The following is a 21381-nucleotide window of genomic DNA, read 5'->3' on the forward strand; positions in this document are numbered from 1 at the left end:
TGAAACTTCTTGATGGATTAAGAATGTGTGCAACCCATGTTTGAGTCTCGCTCCCTTACATACGTTCAGTTGACTACATGATGGGAGGGAGGACATAACTCTATTTACACCATTATTCGGTAAACTGGAGCAGTACGTACTCTGGCACCCACTTTATATAGTGTTGCCATAACTCTGACAGATGTTCTAAGTTCTGCCATTCTTAAGAATACTGCTTTTGTTAACTCTTATGGCAGTTCTTGGTTGTTAATGCCGAGTGCAGTAAGTATTCCAGAGTCCTAAGCATCAGATATTTCTGATGTGCTGGGTGTTTCAAAATTAATATCAGGGTGTTAAGGATTTGTAGTATTTATTACATTCACTTTGTTCTTTCATTTAATGTATTATTTATAATTGTGAGTAGAACGTAATAAACACTACAAATTATTAAAACCCTGATATTAATTTTGAAACACCTAGTATATCAGCAGAAGAAAGTGACTGCACATAAGGCAAAAGCTCTTATGATCACCATTAAGAATTACAGTTTTCATTGTCTTCATTTCTCCTTTACCCAGTATCAGGCCTGGTTGGAACGTTTATGGTACTTTTCCACTTTTTGATGTCTTTCCATTATTATTCTATTATAGCTGTTCTTCTCAAACTCGTCTTTATTGAGTCAATCCATCTAGGTCTCATTCTTGCCCTTTTGCCCTCAAACTTCGCCTCCATCATCCATTTTGGTATTCTTCCATCTCCGTTCTCTTTAAGTGTCCAAACCATTCTAACCTGTTATTCTCAATTCTCTCATTCAACTTTTCTTATCTAATTTTGTTCCTAACATCTTCATTTCTCACTTTGCCTCTCCTCATTTTCCCTATTGCATTTCTTAGGAATTTCATATCACTGACTTGGATTCTACTCTTCTCTATTCTTGGCATTGTCCAAGTCTCTGATGCATATGTCAGTATGGGTGTAAAGTATGTATTCACGTCACTTCCTTCCACTTCATTGGCACCCTCTTCCCCAAACTAAGTCCCTCACACACTGGTAAAATGCTTTGCTTTGTTGTACCCTTCTGACAATTTCTGCCTCTGTTCTAGCATTTTCCATTAACACACTTATTAGAAATTTACAGTTATCTGCAGTCTCAATACCCTGAACTATAATGTTAATTTGTCCCTTTCTATCTCTGTCTTCTCTGGTTATCACAATTGTTTTGCTTTTCTCCACACTGAACTTCATTCCATATCTCTCGATTTTTTAATTTATATCTATGAGCGAGGTTTCTACGGCTGCAGCCGCCTCTCACATCCCAATCTCCGTTGTTCACGGTCATTCCAGTCTCCTTCATTAAGACTTCTTGCCGCCATTGCTTTGTTGATGTCGTCTTTCCAGCATCTTGCAGGTCTACCGCACTTTTTTCTTTGATGTGGAGTCCATTGCCATACATGTATTGGCCATCTTGTGTCTGGCATACGCTGTAAGTGACCATACCAGAGTAGGTGCTTTCTTTCTATGTAGTCTAGGATTGTGCTTTCGACATTCATAACCTCTCTGATCCTATCATGTCTAATATGATCAAGCTTGGAATATCCACAACTCCCTCTCCAGAAATCCATCTCAACAGCCAGCAGGCAATTTTTCTGCTTCTGAGTTAGTTCCCACAACTCTGCACCATATGTTATGATACTTTCAATAATTGTGTGGTAGATGGTATGTTTTGTTCTGTGCATTATGTTTTTGTTCCAGAGATTACCATTTAGTTGTTTTATGGCTCACTTGCCCTGGCCAATTTTATTGTTTATATCACCCATACTTCTACCATTGTACCAGAGTGTCACTCCCAGGTACCTAAAATTATGACATCCTTTAACAGTATCAGCACCGAGTTGTAAGTCATTAACAGCATTTTCTCCCACTTTCAGATATTCTGTTTTAGATATGTTTATGACAAGACCCCCATTTTTCATATTCTTCCTGTAATTTGTGGAGCATATAATTTGCACCTTCGTCATCTCCAGCTACTGACACTTGGTCGTCAGCAAAAAATTAAGTGAACAAGATCGCATCATCAATGGGAATACCCATTCCTCCGCATTTCCTTTTCCAGGATTTTAGTGTCTCCTCTAGGTAGATATTAAAGAGTGTAGGGGCGAGTGTGCCTCCCTGGCGTAATCCCTTTGTCACCTCAAACTCTTGAGATAGTTGATTTCTCACTTTTACCATTGCTGTACAACCTTGGTAGAGGTGTCTGACAGCTTTCACATAGCTCGGTGACACGCCATTATCAATTAGACTTGTCCATAGCTTGTACTGTGGAACTGTGCCATAAGCTTTCTGGTGGTCTACAAAGACAAGGTGGATCATAACGCCCTTTGGCTGTCCTTTTCTTCACTAGGTTTTTGAGGGTAAATACTCCATTAGTACAGGAGCAACCAGACCTGAATCCAGTTTGTTCTTCAGATTCAGTTTTTTCTTCTTCTAGCCTCTTTTTTAGGATACGGCCATAGACTCTCGCCATGGATGGCATCACACTAATACCACGATAGTTAGCACAATTTCTCCTGTTGCCTTTCTTAAATATTGATGTAATTGTTGCCTTTTTCTTCTCTTTTTGAGCATCGTCACCTCTAAGACATTTGTCAAAAATCACTGCCAATATCTCAATGAGTTTTGATGGTGCTGCTTTAACCAGTTCAACATAAATTAATTTTAATTTAAGATATCTTTTGTTCCTGTGCCTGCTTACTGTTGGTTCCTCACACCAAAATGCCATTTGCAAGTAGCAATAACTTCATCTCTCTTCCTCTGTGAGCTTCGTTCGTCTCTTTTCACAGTTTCAATCATCACCATTATAAATAATAATGATGACACTACACTTCCTTGTCTCAACGTTGTAACATTTGTAAACCAATCAGTTCTTCAAACTTGGATCTGGGCACAGCTGAAGTTTCTGTCATACATTGCTTGAAGAATTTCAGTTGTTTGTTTTCTAACTCCCGTTCTCTCCAAGGCTTTCTATACCTTTTCTGTGGGGATGCTATTGTAAGCCTTCAGTAACTCAAGAAATGTCATCACAAGGTTTTTTCCATATTCCCAATTCTTTTCCATCAACTGTCTTATACTAAAAATTGGGTCCACTGTTGACCTGTTGTGCTGAAAGCCATACTGTTCGTCTTCTTCCCGTTATCTTCTTTCCAGTATCCTTTCCATTATTTTTGTTATTTCTGATATCAATGTAATCACATGATATTTGTCAGATATTTTTCTGCCTCCCTTCTTGAATGCTGGAATTATTATTCCCTTTCCCCATTCTTTTGACACACATTTCTGAGTCCATATGCATCTTATCAATCTATATAAACCAATGCAACCCAGTAGTTCCAGCTGCCTTTATCATCTCCACATATACTTCATCTAACCCTGATGCCTTCCCTCTAGCATTTTGTCAAAGTACTCTTTCCATCCATTCCGTATTTCTGCTGGTTGTATTATTAGCTCTCCATTTTCAACTTTCACCAGTTTTCTGTAAGTGCATTGTTGTAAAGCTGCGTGACAATTACTGATGTCAGATTTATTGTACATTATGAAACATCATGCAGCTTTATAACAAACACTGCTACTTGCCATATATTTAGCATAACTTTTCAATCCCTGAATCTCGGTATTCACATAATTGATTGATAGAATGGCTAGTACTGTGTGTTTTTGACTCTCAGTTTCTTGATGTATGTTAGACAGGAGTTTGGTGTATGCCTTACCACCACGGAAAACTACTTCATTTTGAACCTTAGACAAAGAGGCAAAGTTTGCGTGAAAATATATGTTGTGTCTTGTATTATGACTATTTACATCACAGGTCAGCTGAAACTGATTTTTATCGTCATTGACAAAACTCACTAAGAAACAAATGTGTTAGAAGTGAGTGCGAGAACTCAAAGAGTCTTATAAAGGCTTGTACAAGATGTACAGTTATCTACTTTTAGACACCATTCAGAGTACTAATTTCTGGTGAATAAAAGTTTTTTTTTCTTTAGGTGCACTGCCCTAGAATATAATTCCACAATACAACAGGGAGTGAAAATATGGAAAATAAGACAACAGACTTGTCTTTAGGTCAATGCAATGAGATGTGGTTCTAAGGGCTTAACACACTGAAGTGAACTTCGTGATTGGTTTATCGAGGTGTTGACTTCATTGTAACTTGTTATCCAGCTGGATCCCTAGGAATTTTACACAGCATGTGTCATATAGTATAAGGCCATTGATGTATACATGTGGTCCTAACATGTAATTGTAGCTGGTCTGAAACTACAGTATGCATCTTTGTGAGATTAAAACTTAAGCCGGCCGAAGTGGCCGTGCGGTTAAAGGCGCTGCAGTCTGGAACCGCAAGACTGCTACGGTCGCAGGTTCGAATCCTGCCTCGGGCATGGATGTTTGTGATGTCCTTAGGTTAGTTAGGTTTAACTAGTTCTAAGTTCTAGGGGCATAATGACCTCAGCAGTTGAGTCCCATAGTGCTCAGAGCCATTTGAACCATTAAAACTTAACCTATTACCAGTGGGTCGCTTCAGCTGGCATAGGAGTTGTGTCTGTTGTTGATGGGTTGGAACCCTTGATTAGTATGCATGTGTCATCAGCAAACATTATAGTTTTTGACTGCAGTTTAAAGTCATCAGAAGATTATTTTTGCTTGTTAGAAACTAGAGTGAGTCTAGTACTGATCCTAGTAGCATTCCACATGTTGTTGAAGTTAGTTTCAAGCCTGAGGTAGATAAAATTCCATCCATGCATGAGAGACATGATTAATGCCACAACACTTTAGTTTGCTAAGTAGACTCTTGTGATCCACATAAAGGCTTTGACAAGGTCACAGGTTATAGCAAGAGCGTAATTTTTCTTGTTAATGCTCTGTCAACCTCCTTTATGGAAGCCGAACTGAGATTCAGTTACCAAGTTCTGCTCTGTTAAATGAGTCAGTATTCTTTCAACTGCCACTTTCTCCAACAACTTTGAAAATTTAGGTCTGTAATTAAAGTTGGTTTGTTCATCTCCAGTTTTGTAGAAGCATGGTATTACAGCAAATGCAAGTGTGTGTCAGTGCATCTGCTCCAAGTCAAGGATTGATATGAAGATAGCTTAAGAGCAGTCCTATCAACATTAGCACCTGATGTAAATATTCTGCTATAAACACCATTATTTCTAGCACAATTACTACTTTTTAGTGACCTGATGGATTTTATAATCTCCTTTGAGATTGTATTTTTGAAACCCTCATTAATTGGCAGTGCGTGTGGTGTCTATATAAATAATTAGAGTAATTTTGATGCATATGTACGTGGTTATTCATTACTGGGTGCAGTGCTTGCCATCACTGTGCCTCTGAATTGTATTGAAAACACTGTTTCTAGCATAAGATACATTCATCCCAGGAGTTATCCATCTTTCGTCTTTGCAGCAGTTCAATTCTTTCCTTCCTTGTTTCTGGAGAAATAAGGCTCCAAGTTCTGTAGGAATGTGATCAAGAAAAGAAATAAATTTTCCATCAACACTGTTTAACATTGCTAACCCCTTCTATAAGAAACTATTGTCCGAATGGATAATGGATTGGAATCATAAGATTTTATCTTTGATAAAAAAATGGAAAATAAAACATTACTCTTACTGGAATGAAAGTTATTGAAAGTTTGCTAGTAATTAATATGTTTTCTTAGAAAGAGGCAGCCTATTACGGTGAGTGTCTTTCATTGTACATCTGCACTGCTTCTTCAGTGGAAGCAATAAAAAATACTGAATTGTAACATAAATATTGTTTAGTAATAATGTAAGGATAGTAAAATACTGATATCAGAGCTTCTTTTGTAATGCTGACCACAATACAAGTTCTTTTTTCGTTTTGTACACAAAATGGTGACTTAATTGTGCATAACAAATATTTGTGTCTTGTCAGTATAATGATTCAAATTCAGTGGTATTATCATTTGTCTTCATCTCTGAAATAGAAATTAGTGAGCAAAAGTAAATGCAATGGCAGAGATTAAAATTACCTGCACTGTGTTTCTGATGCAGCAAGCTTACACAGTTAGGCTAAATGTGATATTTTAACAGTTGTTTGATTTAAATGCTGTAAAACCCCCACTGGGGAAAGACAGCACTATGAAGGATAGATTTTTACTCACCACATAGAGGAGGCTTTGAGTTGCAGGCAAGCATAACGGAAAAGACTGCTGAACATATAAGCTTTGGACAAAACAAGTCCTTCTTATGAATTAGAACACAAACACACACACACACACACACACACACACACACACACACACACACACTGTCTCCGGGTGCTGGGATCCTGAGGTGTACGGTGACAGTGGCCATGTGTGTGTGTGTGTGTGTGTGTGTGTGTGTGTGTGTGTGTTCTAATCTCCGGGTGCTGGGATCCTGGGGTGTACGGTGACAGTGGCCATGTGTGTGTGAGTTGTGCTTATATTTGTGAATCTCTCTCTCTCTCTCTCTCTCTCTGTCTGTCTGTCTGTCTGTCTGTCTGTATCTGTGTGTGTGTGTGTGTGTGTGTGTGTGTGTGTGTGTGTGTGTGTGTGTTTTCCATTTCAGAAGGAAGATTTTTTGTGCCTCTCTCTGCCTCATTGCATAAATAGCAGTGTATCCTTTTCATATTATTGTTGTTCTAATGTGGACTTTCAAATGGGGAAAGTCATTTCTGCTGGTATACTGGGCTGACACCATTCTGGTTTTACTTGCTTCTCATCATTATTAGTTTTAAAATTATTTCCTTTTAAAGCATGTCTGTGGCTGAAGGCCCCAGTCGCATTTTAATATCAAGTTTTTTTTATTTATAATATATTTTAATTTTTTTGAGACATGGTATTATGCTTCTTTGGTATCAGTATTTGACTGCATCTCTTGATCTACACAGAAAAATGTCTGCCATAACTGATTTATGTATCACAAGTTAAGCTGGTTCAGCAAAGAACAGTTCCATATGTGCAGTTAAACTGAATAAAGCTATGTCAATAAAAGGGAGTGATTTTTTTCAAGTGAAACTTTAGGCACGAGTATTATCATAAAGAATACAATTAAATGTACAGAAAGAAGTGACTGAATACAATTTATCCAACTATAAGATGACTGTGAAATAAGATGACCTCTTTTTTTGAAGAGGCACCTTAAGAAATTTTTATTTTTAACATATTCTGGCTAATTAGAATTACAAACTGTTTTATTGATATAAAGTATGCATTTTATCCATTTTAAACTTATGTCATTTATTGGTAGTCTACAGTTTGGTAACACAAAGAGAAATAAAGTAAACAAAAATGAACATTGATTTTTATCTCCACTTCCTTTTTTGCTAGTAGTCCATGTTAATGCTATTTTTAATTGTCTTCAACACCACCAACAGTATCACACCTGTATCATCCTCATTTGTAAGCCTGCTGCCATTTCTTCCTTCCTGGCACTATTTCCATATTATGTCATCTGAGCCATTCATAACATTGGATATGTAACAATTACTGAATCCTTTTCTTATAGCTTTTTTTAGATTCTACCCCAGGCAGTAAGTTCCCAGTAGACCAGAACAAATATTGGAAGTTTTTTCAACTTCTCCCTGGAGTGATGGCATAGTCTCCTTGAAGAAAGCACTCACTGTAAAGCTGCTGTAGGCCAACCCACAAAAAAGGTTTATTCAAACAACATCCATTACTTGAATTGTGAGTTCAAGTGACCAAGAATTATCATCAGGTCTGTGTTATTCTTTGATATCAGATCCTTAATTTCATGGATGAGATGTCCGCTGAAAGAATTCAGTACCAAAATTTTCTGCATGTTAAGCAAAGAGAGTGGTATTCTGTTCCAAACAACCTCCAACCAATCTAGTTTAAGGCCATTTGGTTAAAACAACAGTTGAGATTGTAATAACATTTGCTTATTACGACAAGTTTCGGCTTCTGTTAAGGGGCGGTAGGACGTCAAACAGCCCGACTTGGAGCAAGAGAGGCATCACAGAACATTTTAATTTCCAGTGTCTATAGTTTTACAAATAAATTCGTAAAACTTTCAGCATCACCAGGAAGGATTCAGGATCCACACTCATTGCAGTGGAAGTTCGAAAACTTAACAAAATAAATATTTTTTACGTGTGAAATTTCATAATTTTTTCACTTACTAATGGCTGCATTTTCTTCACTTTTCTTCATAAGTTACAGAGATTCTTCGATGAATTTTGCACATCATGCATACCATACTCACAGGTGTATGAAACTCTAGAATTTATTTAATTTATGAAAAAATGAATGGACTGTTATATTTTAAACTTCATGTTTAGTAAAAACACAAATTTTATAGTTAATTACCTCAATTTTTACCACAGTTTTTAATAGATTTCAAAAATTCTTGAGTTTCATACACCTTTAAGTATGGTTTGTATGCTGTGCACAATTCATCAAAGAATCTCTCTTACTTATGAAGAAAAGTGTACCTATAGCAACAAATACTGCCATTAGTAAGTGAAAAAAATGATGAAATTTCACTTGTAAAAAGAATTATTTCGTTGTGTTTTCGAACTTCCACTGCTATGGGTGTGAATTCTGAATCCTTCCTGGTCATGCTGGCAAAGTTTTATGAATTTTTTTGTAAGAGTATAGACAGTGGAAATTAAAATGTCCTGTGGTGCCTCTCCTGCTCCAAGTCGGTCCGTTTGATGTCCTACCCCTCTTAAAGCCATCCTCAGATTTTTTGGACCCCCTATGGCTGGTGCTGGCACCTCCTCAGTTTTTCACATGATACCATGATCATATATTTTCATTGTGACAAACTGAGGAGCTGCCAGCATCAGCCATAGGGCCCCCAAAAAATCTGAGGATGACTTTAACATAAGCTGAAACCAGTCTTAATAAACTAATGTTATTGCTATCTCGACTGTTGTTTCAACCAAATTATAGCACCAGATCACTGTGCTTGACAGAAAATGTTGTCTAAATTTATGGAGCATAAGGTCATTCGTCATCCATCACATTTTGTAAGATAAGCCTTACATGCAGTTTTTCTTATTGTATGGTTTTCGTGTGAAGAATCTTATATGGCAGGAGCTTCCTTCCATCTATTAGCACCCACCAGCATTACTGTTATTCTGGTCTGTCACTGAATTGATTTAAGAACATTTTCGACACCCTTCACGTTGACAGTAATGTTTGATGGCATATCAAAATAAACAGGTGTCCACTAGGTGTTGCCTATACGGTCTAGCAAATAGTCACAACATTTTCTCAGATTGATTATATGATAATGATATGCAAATAAATGATATGATTATAATAGAGGGAAACATTCCACATGTCTGCTTGTGTCTGTATATGTGTGGATGGATATGTGTGTGTGTGCGCGAGTGTATACCCGTCCTTTTTTCCCCCTAGGGTAAGTCTTTCCGCTCCCGGGATTGGAATGACTCCTTACCCTCTCCCTTAAAACCCATTTCCTTTCGTCTTTCCCTCTCCTTCCCTCTTTCCTTATGAGGCAACAGTTTGTTGCGAAAGCTTGAATTTTGTGTGTATGTTTGTGTTTGTTTGTGTGTCTGTCGACCTGCCAGCACTTTCATTTGATATGCAAATAGTTTTTCATCAAACATCGGAGGAAGTAGCATTGTTCTGCATCATAATAGAAGCCCAGCTCTCTTCATGATATTCATTCACATGTGAGTACTTGCTTTGAATTACATGATGTGTGCAGTTGGAAGATTGCTTTTTAACTCCAGCTTCTTCATACGGATAATTTTGTGACTAGTTGGGAAGTCTTCAGTGTTTTTATCACACATGCTGATCAACCTACTGCTCAAATTCATGAAACATTTCCTGGCTCAGTCCTCTGAAAGTTTGGTGTGTAGACCTGGCATGCTTGAATTTATTCTCCATCTGACACCACCTATTAACATTAGCTTGTTTGACACCAAATTTTCTTCCAGCTGTAAAGTTGTCTGTGGTATCTACTTCATGAATTAACATTGTACAGTGCATGTGAACAAATTGTGGTCACGATCTCATGGAGACATGTTTCTCAACAGTCATGGCTGTGAGTTGAATCCATTATCCTTTGCTGTAATTTACAGTTCTTACAGAGCTGGCCATATAAGCAAACTGAATGACAGCAGTACATTGTCCTCTCTGGCTCCTTACAGCTGAATCCGTTTTGGGATAACACTGTAGAGAACCATGAAAATCATCAGTGCTGCAGAGTAATAGCAACCTTAGAACCCTTGTTGAAGCTCATGATTCAAGTATTCTGTGCGAACATATTTTCGTTCGCATTAATTTGTCTTCTGCAGAAACATATACTGTTGTTGAGTATTTGTCCAATTTTAATGTCCTTTCAATTCCAACTACAACTGGGTTCAAGTAAACTGTGATTTAACCAAGGTAGATCTCCATATAAAGCCAAGATAGATGCTGTACATTCCCATGGTTGGTACCAGCACGAAATTTGCTTCTCACTTGCCATAAATTGACCTATTACACAATGTAAAAATGTTGACCTCAGGAATAGTGGTTTAATCTGTGAATGTCATTTTACATTTGCATTTTTAAACAAATTAGGGAAAAACCTTGTCAGATAAATACAGTATGTGTCATTGCAGATTGTTTTTAATTTGATGAGCACAAATAACTTTTTATTTTAATGTTTTATAATTCATTGAATGGCATGAGGCTGAGATTCCATGTGTTATCTCTTTGCTCCACCAATCGGCCCTGTCATATGGAAAACCTGGGAAAGCTGTAAACAGAGTCTTCAGTTTCATGTCATATATGACTGATATTTAACGTTTGGAAAAAATTCTACATGGAATATGGATTTACAGATGAAATTATCATCTTACATAGTACAGTTGAGAGGATTAGACAAGTATGGTTTCATACATGATGTAGTGGATAGAATTTTTGCAGATATGCACATGATTATACAGGATTACATAGAATAGGCTATACATAGAGAAGCAACTTTAGGATGGATCAAGGCCAGGAAATTATGAAGTCTTACAGTGCAGGGGACTGAATTATCAAGGTAAATTTAAATATGTTCAGTCATTATTGATCTGGAGTCTCAAAGTATTATTTTATAAAATCTGGAATTTTACCTTGAGCCAAGTCACTCAAGGGGTAGTCTTGTTTGCTTCAGGACCTGGCATATGAAGTGACCCTCAGTGGTGATGCCAGGTCCAATAAAAGCCATCCAGGGCATCAGATTGCAGCAACATGTATAACAGTTGTATAACATATACCAGAAGACATTTAACGTAATTATCGTCCTGGATTTCAGATCATACACCAAAAAATTTAATTTTGCGCTCGCAATTGAAGAAGACAGGGGTTCACAGGTTTCACAAGCATCATTATTGTGACCTTACAAATTGAAATCATGAGGATTCAGGAGGGAGCAGACTAATCATCGTGATACTTACCATCAGCTTGTATGTTTTTAAATTCTCACCCAAGTTCATCTGCTGCCCTGACAGGGATGTCATCATTCTAACCACAGGCCATTAGCAGTTCCATACTCCATTCATAACAGCGTACAAGTACATTCATAAAGTGTCTTTGCAGTTTGTCATGTACACTGCTGCATTCACACAGTGCATCATCTGTCCCACCCATTTGAACACCAATAATACAGTTTATCAGTATCTGATTGTTGACCCTGCAGCAGAGATATTTGTAGTTTCGTTATACTTTTCCAAGTGCTAGTATGAAATGTTCATACCAGTTCTACTTGATGCCGCCAAAATTTGTGTTCATGAGGACAACAGCCATCTCACTCATTCTGATCAGTCAATGACACATTTGTGTGTATTTTCAGTCATTGAATACATTTTCAGAATACAACGTATTTGAGATCACAGCCTCCAAATCACACAAAAATCAGGCTGCATGTACAACTATCCAACTGTAATACAAAGTATCATTATAATAACTTACAATCAAACTAAATTAGTAAACAGTACATCCAATTATCCAGAATTATACCTTTCTGACACTCTTGCTTGTCAGTTTCATGAAAGGATCATTGTACTTGCTAAGTTTAGGCATTCACAGCATGCATTTACATACCTGTAAGTACTTGTACCAAGTCTTATCATGTGAAAGACATGCACCAGGACTCAGCAATATTGACATCTTGTAACGAGTATTAAACTGATTAACCCATAATTATCACAGGCAAGAAATTTAATTAGATATACCTAAACACAAGCTAATGTGCAGGAGTTGCAGTGTTCAAAATTGAGCCAGTTGCTTTCTAAAACATGCATTTCCGATGAGCTTATTTCTCTTGGCTTATCCCTTTTCTGTGAACATGAACAACATTAAAAAAACCTAGATGCTAAAATGTTACCACTCGCTGAGTCAGAAACAGGATGTGATTTTTTTCCAGCAACTGCAAATCATTTACTATCATCAAAGAAGTTCGTACTTCACAACACCCAAAAAACCACATATACATGTATAATTCCAGTAACTGCTTCCTCTTAATTGGAAAAATTCTTTCTGATTATTGTAGATACATACCAGCCATTACTCACACCAGAGTGAGGTATCTCCTACAGAGGATTTATTTTCTCCAGAGATCTTACTGTCGGTCTGACTTTTTCTGTGTTCTACCTTATCTGTAAGGATGACAATATCTTCTCCTCCCAAATGGTTTCATTCGTAGGCAATTTTGGGTAGTGGATTCATCCATATTATCCTCAGATTTATTTTAGAGTAGCTCTCATGATATGGAAATGCCGTGTGACTAGGGCCTACCGTCTGGTAGATCGTTCGCCTGGTGCTAGTCTTTCGAGTTGACGCCACTTCGTCAACTTGCATGTCGATGGTGATGAAATGATGATGATGATAAGGACAACACAACACCCAGTCGCTGAGTGGAGAAAATCTCCGACCCAGCCAGGAATTGAACCCGGGCCATTAAGTATGACATTCCGTTGCACTGACCATTCAGCTACCAAGGACGGACAGCTCTCATGAGGAGCTGTTAGTAGAAATGGTGCAAGATAGTTCAGCATTGCTAAAAAAGATCAAGTGCTTGAAAGCTAGTCTGAGTGCTGTTTTCTGTTATATGTTTTTGTGCTCCATGCATTGTGCACTATAGGTGAGTGGTTGCCTTTCCCAAATTTTACATATTTCCCTCCTTAATACCACTGGACCAGTACTTTACAAGAAAAGCATGTTCATAATTTTCTTAACTATCACAATATTCTGCTGCCTTAGTTGCCCAAAGAACAGTATCACTTTGGATGTCCCACTAACAAATCTGATCCATGAGTGTCAGTCCATGAGTGTGGCATTCCATCTGAAAGGGTGTATAAATACAACTGGATGTATGCTATGCTTATTAGGTAACAATATCTGGAATTGCCTCTGTCGTATTAGTGTTGACATTAATTATTGGTGCAGCCACTATGCCATATATTTGTTTGATGGGAACTTGAACTGCTGGCTCCTATTGCAGCTGCTATGTTCTATTGTAACTTCTTTTTTTCTCTCTCTCTCTCTCTCTGACATGTCAGCAATGATCTTTTTAATTGATTTTTATCTCTTCTTTTATCTGTTCCAAAATGGTGATCTAGTCACCCGTACCTGTTTCTTTCATTTTGTTTTCAGTTCGTACTTTATATGACTTTTCAGTTGTTCATTGGTTTTTACTTCTCATTCAATAAGTTTATTATTTTGCCAGTTAATTTGTCCTTCTCCAAAGTCCATTTAGATAAATCATAAACCATTTGATGTCTATGTGCACCAAACTGCTTCTTTAAAAGTCTTTGTTGCTCAGCCGAACTATTATTTACTAGAACTGATAATTTGTTGACAGTTTTTGCTACATCTGTCTGTGCGTGGGTAATTTCAGAAACTTGACCTGATATTGTAGTTTGCACTGATGAACTTTGCCTACCTGCATTACTACGATAGTCTTTGAGTCAAAAGAGCTATTTTCTTGAACATTTTCACCGTCTGTTCGATAAGTTGGATATTTGAACCAATGATTCTTCTGCTTCCACATCATGCTCAACATAACTTAATTCAGTTACATCGTCATTTGCTGCTTACAAATCTTTACCATGCTCATCAATAATAAATCAAGTAAAAATCTTACTTCCCTCTGTGGTAGAGTTGCATTATTTATGTACTCACTCAGTTATTTTTTGTCACACACTCCCAACCCTCTCCCCCTCCCTCCCATCTTTTAACCTGCTATTACTTTTCACTCTATCTTTCTGTCGTCACTGAACTGAAGCTGATGACACGCTGCGTACCTATGTAATGCCTTTGACCTCCTGCTGTCTCTGAGACAGTTTCCTTCATTATTGCCAACCTTCAGCCTCTCAACAGGTGGGTCCATCTTGACTAGTAGTCTGAATGCCCTGCCCCAACATTACTGTTCAGTCTTTTTTAAACCAGGTCCTCACTCACCTCTGAGGAAGGAACTTTTAATGTTGAAATCCAGGATTACTGTTATCTACATTAAAGTGTGAACAGAACAAGGAATTATATCTCCTAATGGTAAGTGCTAGCCAATCGTTTGGTTTGCTTGCAATTTTAAAAATTTCTCAGTCAGATCCTCCATTTGGTACAATACATCATATTCATTTACAGCTTGTAATGGTATAATCTTGTGTTGAGATTTAGATTCAATGAAATATTTCAGCTTAGATGTTGTCTCAAATAAATATGTTGAGTTAAACACAAATACAGAGACCAGATCTGGGTGGAAACAGACAGATAAGACAAAACTGCTATGCCCTTATAAACAGGTACATTGCAAGATACATTCAGGCACAGATACAAAAGCACGGGTTGCCAGTGAAGGGATAAAAGTCCATTTTATTATCCAACTCAGTGACACTGTAGAATCACAGTCTACAGCAAATAACAGCATGTATACGAACAAGGATGTGTTCTTGTGTACTTGTATGCTGGACACAATAGGGGTTGTATCACATTACGTGTTGCTGGAAAATCCTTTTTTTCATTTGTTTCTGTGGAAGCTCTGAAACTTGAAGGTAGGCAGCATATCGGGAAGCATGGTCCAAAGAGCAGCAAGCTGTTTCCTAGGATGAAGTTACTATGTTATATGGCAAATGGTGTTTACTATTCTAGACAAGCTGCATATTGTCTTTCCTCTGTACATGGAGACAACTAATGTTTGTGACATGTTTACTTCTTGTTACCATCAGCTCTTCTATGTGGCACAAAATGGAATCATATTTATCTGTAATATGGACAATTTGATAATTTTTATGATTGAAGTGCTTTTCTTGTTTAGAATTTTGTCCGGTGCTATACCAAGCCTGATAGATACTGTTGTGGTACTCTCAGAAGATTCTGATGCACTAGTGTCTAAATGTGCAACAACTGCTGTATCTAATTTCTCTGAAAGGCTGGCATCAGATGGGGGATCATTGATCACTGTTGTAGAAAATAGGTTGCACTCACTCGTAGAGGCCCTCCCAGAGCTGCTTCACTGCCGACAAGGTAAGTTCTCCTCACAGTGGAGTTCTTTGTTGTTGCTTTATTTGAATTTTTTATATCAGTGTGATATTCCTAATAATCTAAATTGAATAATTTATGAGCCAAAAATATTAACTGTATATATAAGTGATGTATAAGGCTTGTAACAAGAAATATGTAAATTAGACAGTGTGTTTTTGTATGTTCAGGTAGGTTGATAATTCCATTTTCAAACTTTAGTATTTTGATGAGTAGTTGGCAAAGTATTTTTCTACAAATGGATTTGTCAGCCTGTATACAACCCCAAGATTATACTGCCTGTCAGTCTCAGAACGATCAGGTCTGAAAAGGGGGTTTTGAAATAATCCTGTAACAAATTGTACATTGTCCTGACAAATGAAGTTTAGTGTTTTTCTGAGTGTCATCCAGAAATTAAATGTTCATGTTGTGACTTGGCAAGACAGCCAAGCCACTAGGAGGTGAAGCTGAAAGGCACGCGTTTAAGCTCACGCAGGCTGGCGTGAGGTCTGGAACAGTTAAAGGATTTGAGTCTAGCAAATAAAGTACGTAGCTGTTGGAATACTTAACTTTAATCCATAATTGGTGAACATCAGTCTGATGGTCCATGCATCACAAGATAAATAGCAATTGATAATGGCGCCTTGTTAGGTCGTAGCAAATGACGTAGCTGAAGGCTATGCTAACTATTGTCTCGGCAAATGAGAGCGTAATTTGTCAGTGAACCATTGCTAGCAAAGTCGGCTGTACAACTGGGGCGAGTGCTAGGAAGTCTCTCTAGACCTGCCGTGTGGCGGCGCTCGGTCTGCAATCACTGATAGTGACGACACGCGGATCCGACGTATACTACCGGACCGCGGCCGATTTAAAGGCTACCACCTAGCAAGTGTGGTGTCTGGCGGTGACACCACAGTTCAGTGCACTAAATTTGTAAACAGTGCACATTTAGACCCACTACCAGCATTTTTTGTAATACTTCACAGCAGGTATCAGTATGTATCAGTATTGATATAGTGTGCTTGATGCAAAACAATTGATATGAAAATATTGTTCCCATGATTCCTCCATAGAATTTTTTTTAAATTTTTGTTTGTGTGTGTGTGTGGGGGGGGGGGGGGGCAGGTTTGGTTTATTGCCGCATAAAAAATTACAGTTAAAATATATATATATATATATAAGTTGGAATGCTAAGGAAAACTACACAAGATTCAAATTCTTATGAAAAAATGTGTACACACCAGCAATCTTCTTTTTTGGAGTGACAGGAAATGATAACGTGATGTACAGTCAGTGTGAATGGTAGTTTTGTTGCAGTTTAATGTGTGTTTTGGTAAGTTTGGGATTTTAAAGTCATTTATTATGTCAGGTCCAGACATACTATGATGATTCTTGTCCTAAGTTACATGAATAAACAGCTTATATCCAGGTGGTTATTTGTTCAGTGATATGATTCTTAGCTCACAAACAATGATGTGGAATTGTTACTTGCTGGAGCATTTTATTCCATTTTTCCTCCTAATTACATGCTATATAATAATTATGTACAAGGTGGGGCAAAAAAAGTGGTCCAGATGAGTGGATGCGATTAGTCATGAAAGTATGCATATAACCACACCATACAAGATGGAGCAACTGCTGATACAGCTGGCTGAACCTTGGAGCATGTTTACACAATCTTCACACCTGACACAGTTGCCTGCAGAGGTCAGTCTGGTTGCAGCCCTAGCTGGCTGCTCCGTCAGTGTGTGATTACTTTGTATGGGAAGCCTACAAGTCTAAGGTGTATCAGAACAACCCTCGTAGCCTTCAAGAACTACAGCAGAACATTTCAGATCAGAGTGAAGCAATTCCAGGAGACGAGCTTCAATCCACCTTCAATAACTTACTAACCAGGGCCCAAAAGTGCCAAGAGATGAATGGTGGTCACTATCAACACCTGCTATGGTCAGGTTAGTACTGTATTTCCTTTCCTGTGCTGTGTTACTTTGTACCCTGGAACTCTGTTTTCTGGGCCACCTTTGTTTGCCTATTCTGTATGTGTGTGGTGTCTGATGGTCAGTGATCCCTTCAGTGCAGATGCACACCAGCTTTGAACTCCTACAGGAATTGGTGAGATGCTACAAGTAATGAGACTAATGAGCAGTTTCTGGTGTAAGTCGAAAATTTGGATCTGACAGGAAGGGTTGCTAGGGTAGGCCATATGGTTCTGGTGACCACTGTGTCTTGATGCCATAGTGGTCAGCGCATCTGCCTTGTAAGCAGGAGACCCGGGTTTGAATCCTGGTCCAGCACAAATGTTCAACTTGTCCCATTGATATAAATCAATGCCCACTGGCAGCTAATATCCATAATCCCTTTGTGTCTTGTTTAATAACTGTTTAAAAGTTATAACTACTTGCTATGTTTTTTGTAGATGAAGAACAACAACTGTCTGCCTTGCATCAGTTGAAAGGTTATCTGCGATTGCTGGCTCCTGCTCATTTGTTGCGCTTGTCACAGTCACCTGTACATTGTCGCAAATTAGTTGATGTGTTGCTGGATGCTGCTGAGTTGGACACTTCAGGGATCTCGTTACTGGAGGACTGTGGTCTTAGAGGTAATAACAAGTGTCATGTTAGTGACCACACACTTGTATTTTCAGTTCTTAGCAGATATCGGTTTTTTACATATATCATCCTATATTCCTTACATTAATAAAGTCTTCAGGCTCCCAATTTCCAAAAATATTTTGAGCCTGGGGTTGTTCTTGATTAAATTGTTCTATATTCTAAAAGGGCAGTTGAAAAATACGAGAGACTTTTCATTGTTTACACTATATTTTAACTAATTGTAATAATTTGCAAAATGAAAAAGTTATAGGACTAACTATAGTTGAATTATCAATGCAAAATAGAATTATTGTTTGCGTATACAGGTCACCAGATGGATACAAAAAACTTTTTTTGTCACCATCTGGGAGAACTTTCAGAAGAAATAAACTCTCAAACAAAATGTAAGCATATGTAGTGACTTCATTACTGTTTTCCTGAAAGCCAGGAAATTTAAAGACAGTATTATAGGTTTGTTACAGTTGTTACCCAGGTTCCAGTGATCACTATGTTCAGATTTTTACAATGAATGTTGTAATAGGTTCAAAATTTCATGAAATAATGAATACTGTAAGGAATTTCAGTACTTTTCTCTTGAGTTGAGCAAACGGTAATTAAGTACACTACTGTAATGATACCAGTGTGAAATATAAGTTTATGGTCGGATTTAAGCATTTTTTTAAAGTAGCTCTCCTCAGAAAACAACTATATTTAACTCTGTCAAAAAACAAACAAATGTATCACATAAGGGATAAACATATCACGTCAAAATAAGATGAGTGTGTATAAGTTCTCAAAGCAAAATACTAGTACTGCTTTCGTTACCTACTTCAAAAGATACAAATGAGTATGAACACAAGTTATTTCAAATTATGTAGCTGAAGGTCATTAAACCACAGTGCTGTAGTACTAATCAAGAATAATGATAAACTACAGACATGAAGCTAGTGCTTTCAACTGTTATTTCTCAAAAATAGTACAGCAGATGATGTCATGGTAAGCATCCCTACAACATGAGAGTACAGTTAGATAAAAAAAATCATTCAAAGACATTGTTCATGTTTGCAGCAATACCTAAAAAGCTATGTAAAATTATAAATGGTATATGTAATAAATATTCCTAGATGCTCATGAGATACCTGATGCTATCATCAAAGCTACTGCAACATTTATTGTACAACCACAAGTGGACATTGTAAACTAATTGTTCGAGAGCGGTGTTTTTTCAAATAGACTACAAATGGCAAAAATAACACCTCTGCATAAGAAGGATACCAAATGTGAAATTGCTAACTACATGCCAGTATCAGTTTTGTCAGGCTGCAGCAAAATTATGGAAAAAATGCTCTTTAGAAGATTTAATAGCTTTATTAAGAAAATTAATGCTGATAAATGACTCTCAGCAGGAATTCAGAGCTGGAAAATCAAACGAATCAGAAATTTTGGACTTTTTACATGAGATACTGACGGCAGTAGCTGATAAGCATACACTGAAGTGCCAAAGAAACTGGTATAACGATGCGTATTCAAATACAGAGATATGTAAACAGTCAGAATATGGCTCTACGGTCGACAACGCCTATATAAGACAAGTGTCTGGCACAGTTGTTAGATTTGCATTCCGGAGGATGACAGTTCAATCCCGCGTCCAGCCATCCTGATTTAGGTTTTCCGTGATTTCCCTAAATTGCTCCAGGCAAATGCCGGAATGGTTCCTTTGAAAGGGCATGGCCGACTTCCTTCCCTATCCTTCCCTAATCCGATGAGACCGATGACCTCGCTGTTTGGTCTCTTCCCCCAAACAACCCAACCCCACAGTTGTTAGATTGGTTACTGCTGCTACAATGGCAGGTTATCAAGATTTAAGTGAATTTGAATGTGGTGTTATAGTTGGCACATAAGCGATGGGACACAGCATCTCCAAGGTAGCGATGAAGTGGGGATTTTCCTGCATGACCATTTTGCAAGTGTACTGTGAATATCAGAACTCTGGTCAAATCTCTTGACATCACTGCTACTGGAAAAAGATCCTGCAAGAACGGGAGCCAAATATGACAGAAGTGCAATCTTTCTGCAAATTGTTGCAGATTTCAATGCTTTGCCATCTACAAGTGTCAGCATGTGAAGCATTCAATGAAACATCATCGATATGGGCCATATCTGACTGCCCATAACTGAACGCCCACTCATATACCCTTGATGACTGCATGACCCGCCACACACCGTCAGGAGGTGGCTTGCGGAGTATGGATGTAGATGTTGATGACACAAAGCTTTATGCCTTGCTGGGCCTGTCATCACCGTCATTGGAGTGTTGATGACTGGAAATGTTTCCTGGTTGGATGAGACTCATTTCAAATTGTATCAAGCAGATGGATGTGGATGTGTATGGGTATGGAGACAATCTCATAAATCCGTGAACCCTGCATGTCAGTAGGGGCTGTTGAAGCTGGTGGAGGCTCTGTAATGGTGTGTGGCATGTGCAGTTGGAGTGATATGGAACCCCTGATACATCTAGAAATGACTCCGATAGGTGACATGTACGTAAGCAACATGTCTGATCACTTGCATCCATTCATGTCCATTGTGCATTCTGATGGACTTGGGCAATTCCAGCAGGACAGTGCAATACCCTGCACGTCCAGAGTTGCTACAGAGTGGCTCCAGGAACACTCTTCTGAGTTTAAACACTTCCACTGGCCACCAAACTCCCCAGACATGAACATTATTGAACGTATCTGGGATGCCTTGCAATGTGCTGTTCAGAAGAGATCCCCACCCCCTCGTACTCTTACTGATTATGAACAGCCGTGCAGGATTCATGGTGTCAGTTCCCTCCACCACTACTTCAGACATTAGTCGAGTCCATGCCATGTTGTGTTGAAGCACTTCTGCGTGCTCATTTGAGCCTTACACCATATGAGGCAGGTGTACCTGTTTCTTTGGTTCTTCAGTGTATTTATCTAGTATATTTCTTGATCTTAGTAAAACCTTTGATGTTATTGGCCATGACATTGTCTTTCATTCTAACTCCCTTACGAAGGCAGTGAAACATCGAGAATTTCTGGTTTTTACAGCCTTGAGCAAAAAAAGTCAAGTACAAAGTCCCACAGGGGTCAGTTCTGAGATGTGTCCTATTTCTGCTGTGTATAAATGACTTGGCTTAAAAAGTAACTGATGAAACCACAGTACTCTTTCCATGTGCCTTCATCCAGAATGAACTTTCAGTTTGCAGTGGAGTGTGTTGAGTTGGAAGGTAGGAGATAAGGTACTAGTGGGAGTAAAGCT

General features: G+C 38.1%; 1 protein-coding gene across 2 annotated transcripts in view; it reads left to right on the forward strand.

The window, feature by feature from the left end:
• LOC124776779 (TELO2-interacting protein 1 homolog) overlaps positions 1 to 21381 on the forward strand; it is a 153002-nt gene that overhangs the window by 66562 nt on the left and 65059 nt on the right. For both annotated transcript variants that reach the window (XM_047251917.1, XM_047251918.1), the window contains exons 7-8: positions 15303 to 15511; positions 17919 to 18101. In XM_047251917.1, the coding sequence (XP_047107873.1) occupies positions 15303 to 15511; positions 17919 to 18101 (392 nt within the window). The remainder of the gene's footprint in view (positions 1 to 15302; positions 15512 to 17918; positions 18102 to 21381) is intronic.

The sequence above is a fragment of the Schistocerca piceifrons genome, chromosome 2 (assembly GCF_021461385.2).
Source record: "Schistocerca piceifrons isolate TAMUIC-IGC-003096 chromosome 2, iqSchPice1.1, whole genome shotgun sequence".
NCBI classification, from domain to species: Eukaryota; Metazoa; Arthropoda; class Insecta; order Orthoptera; family Acrididae; genus Schistocerca; species Schistocerca piceifrons.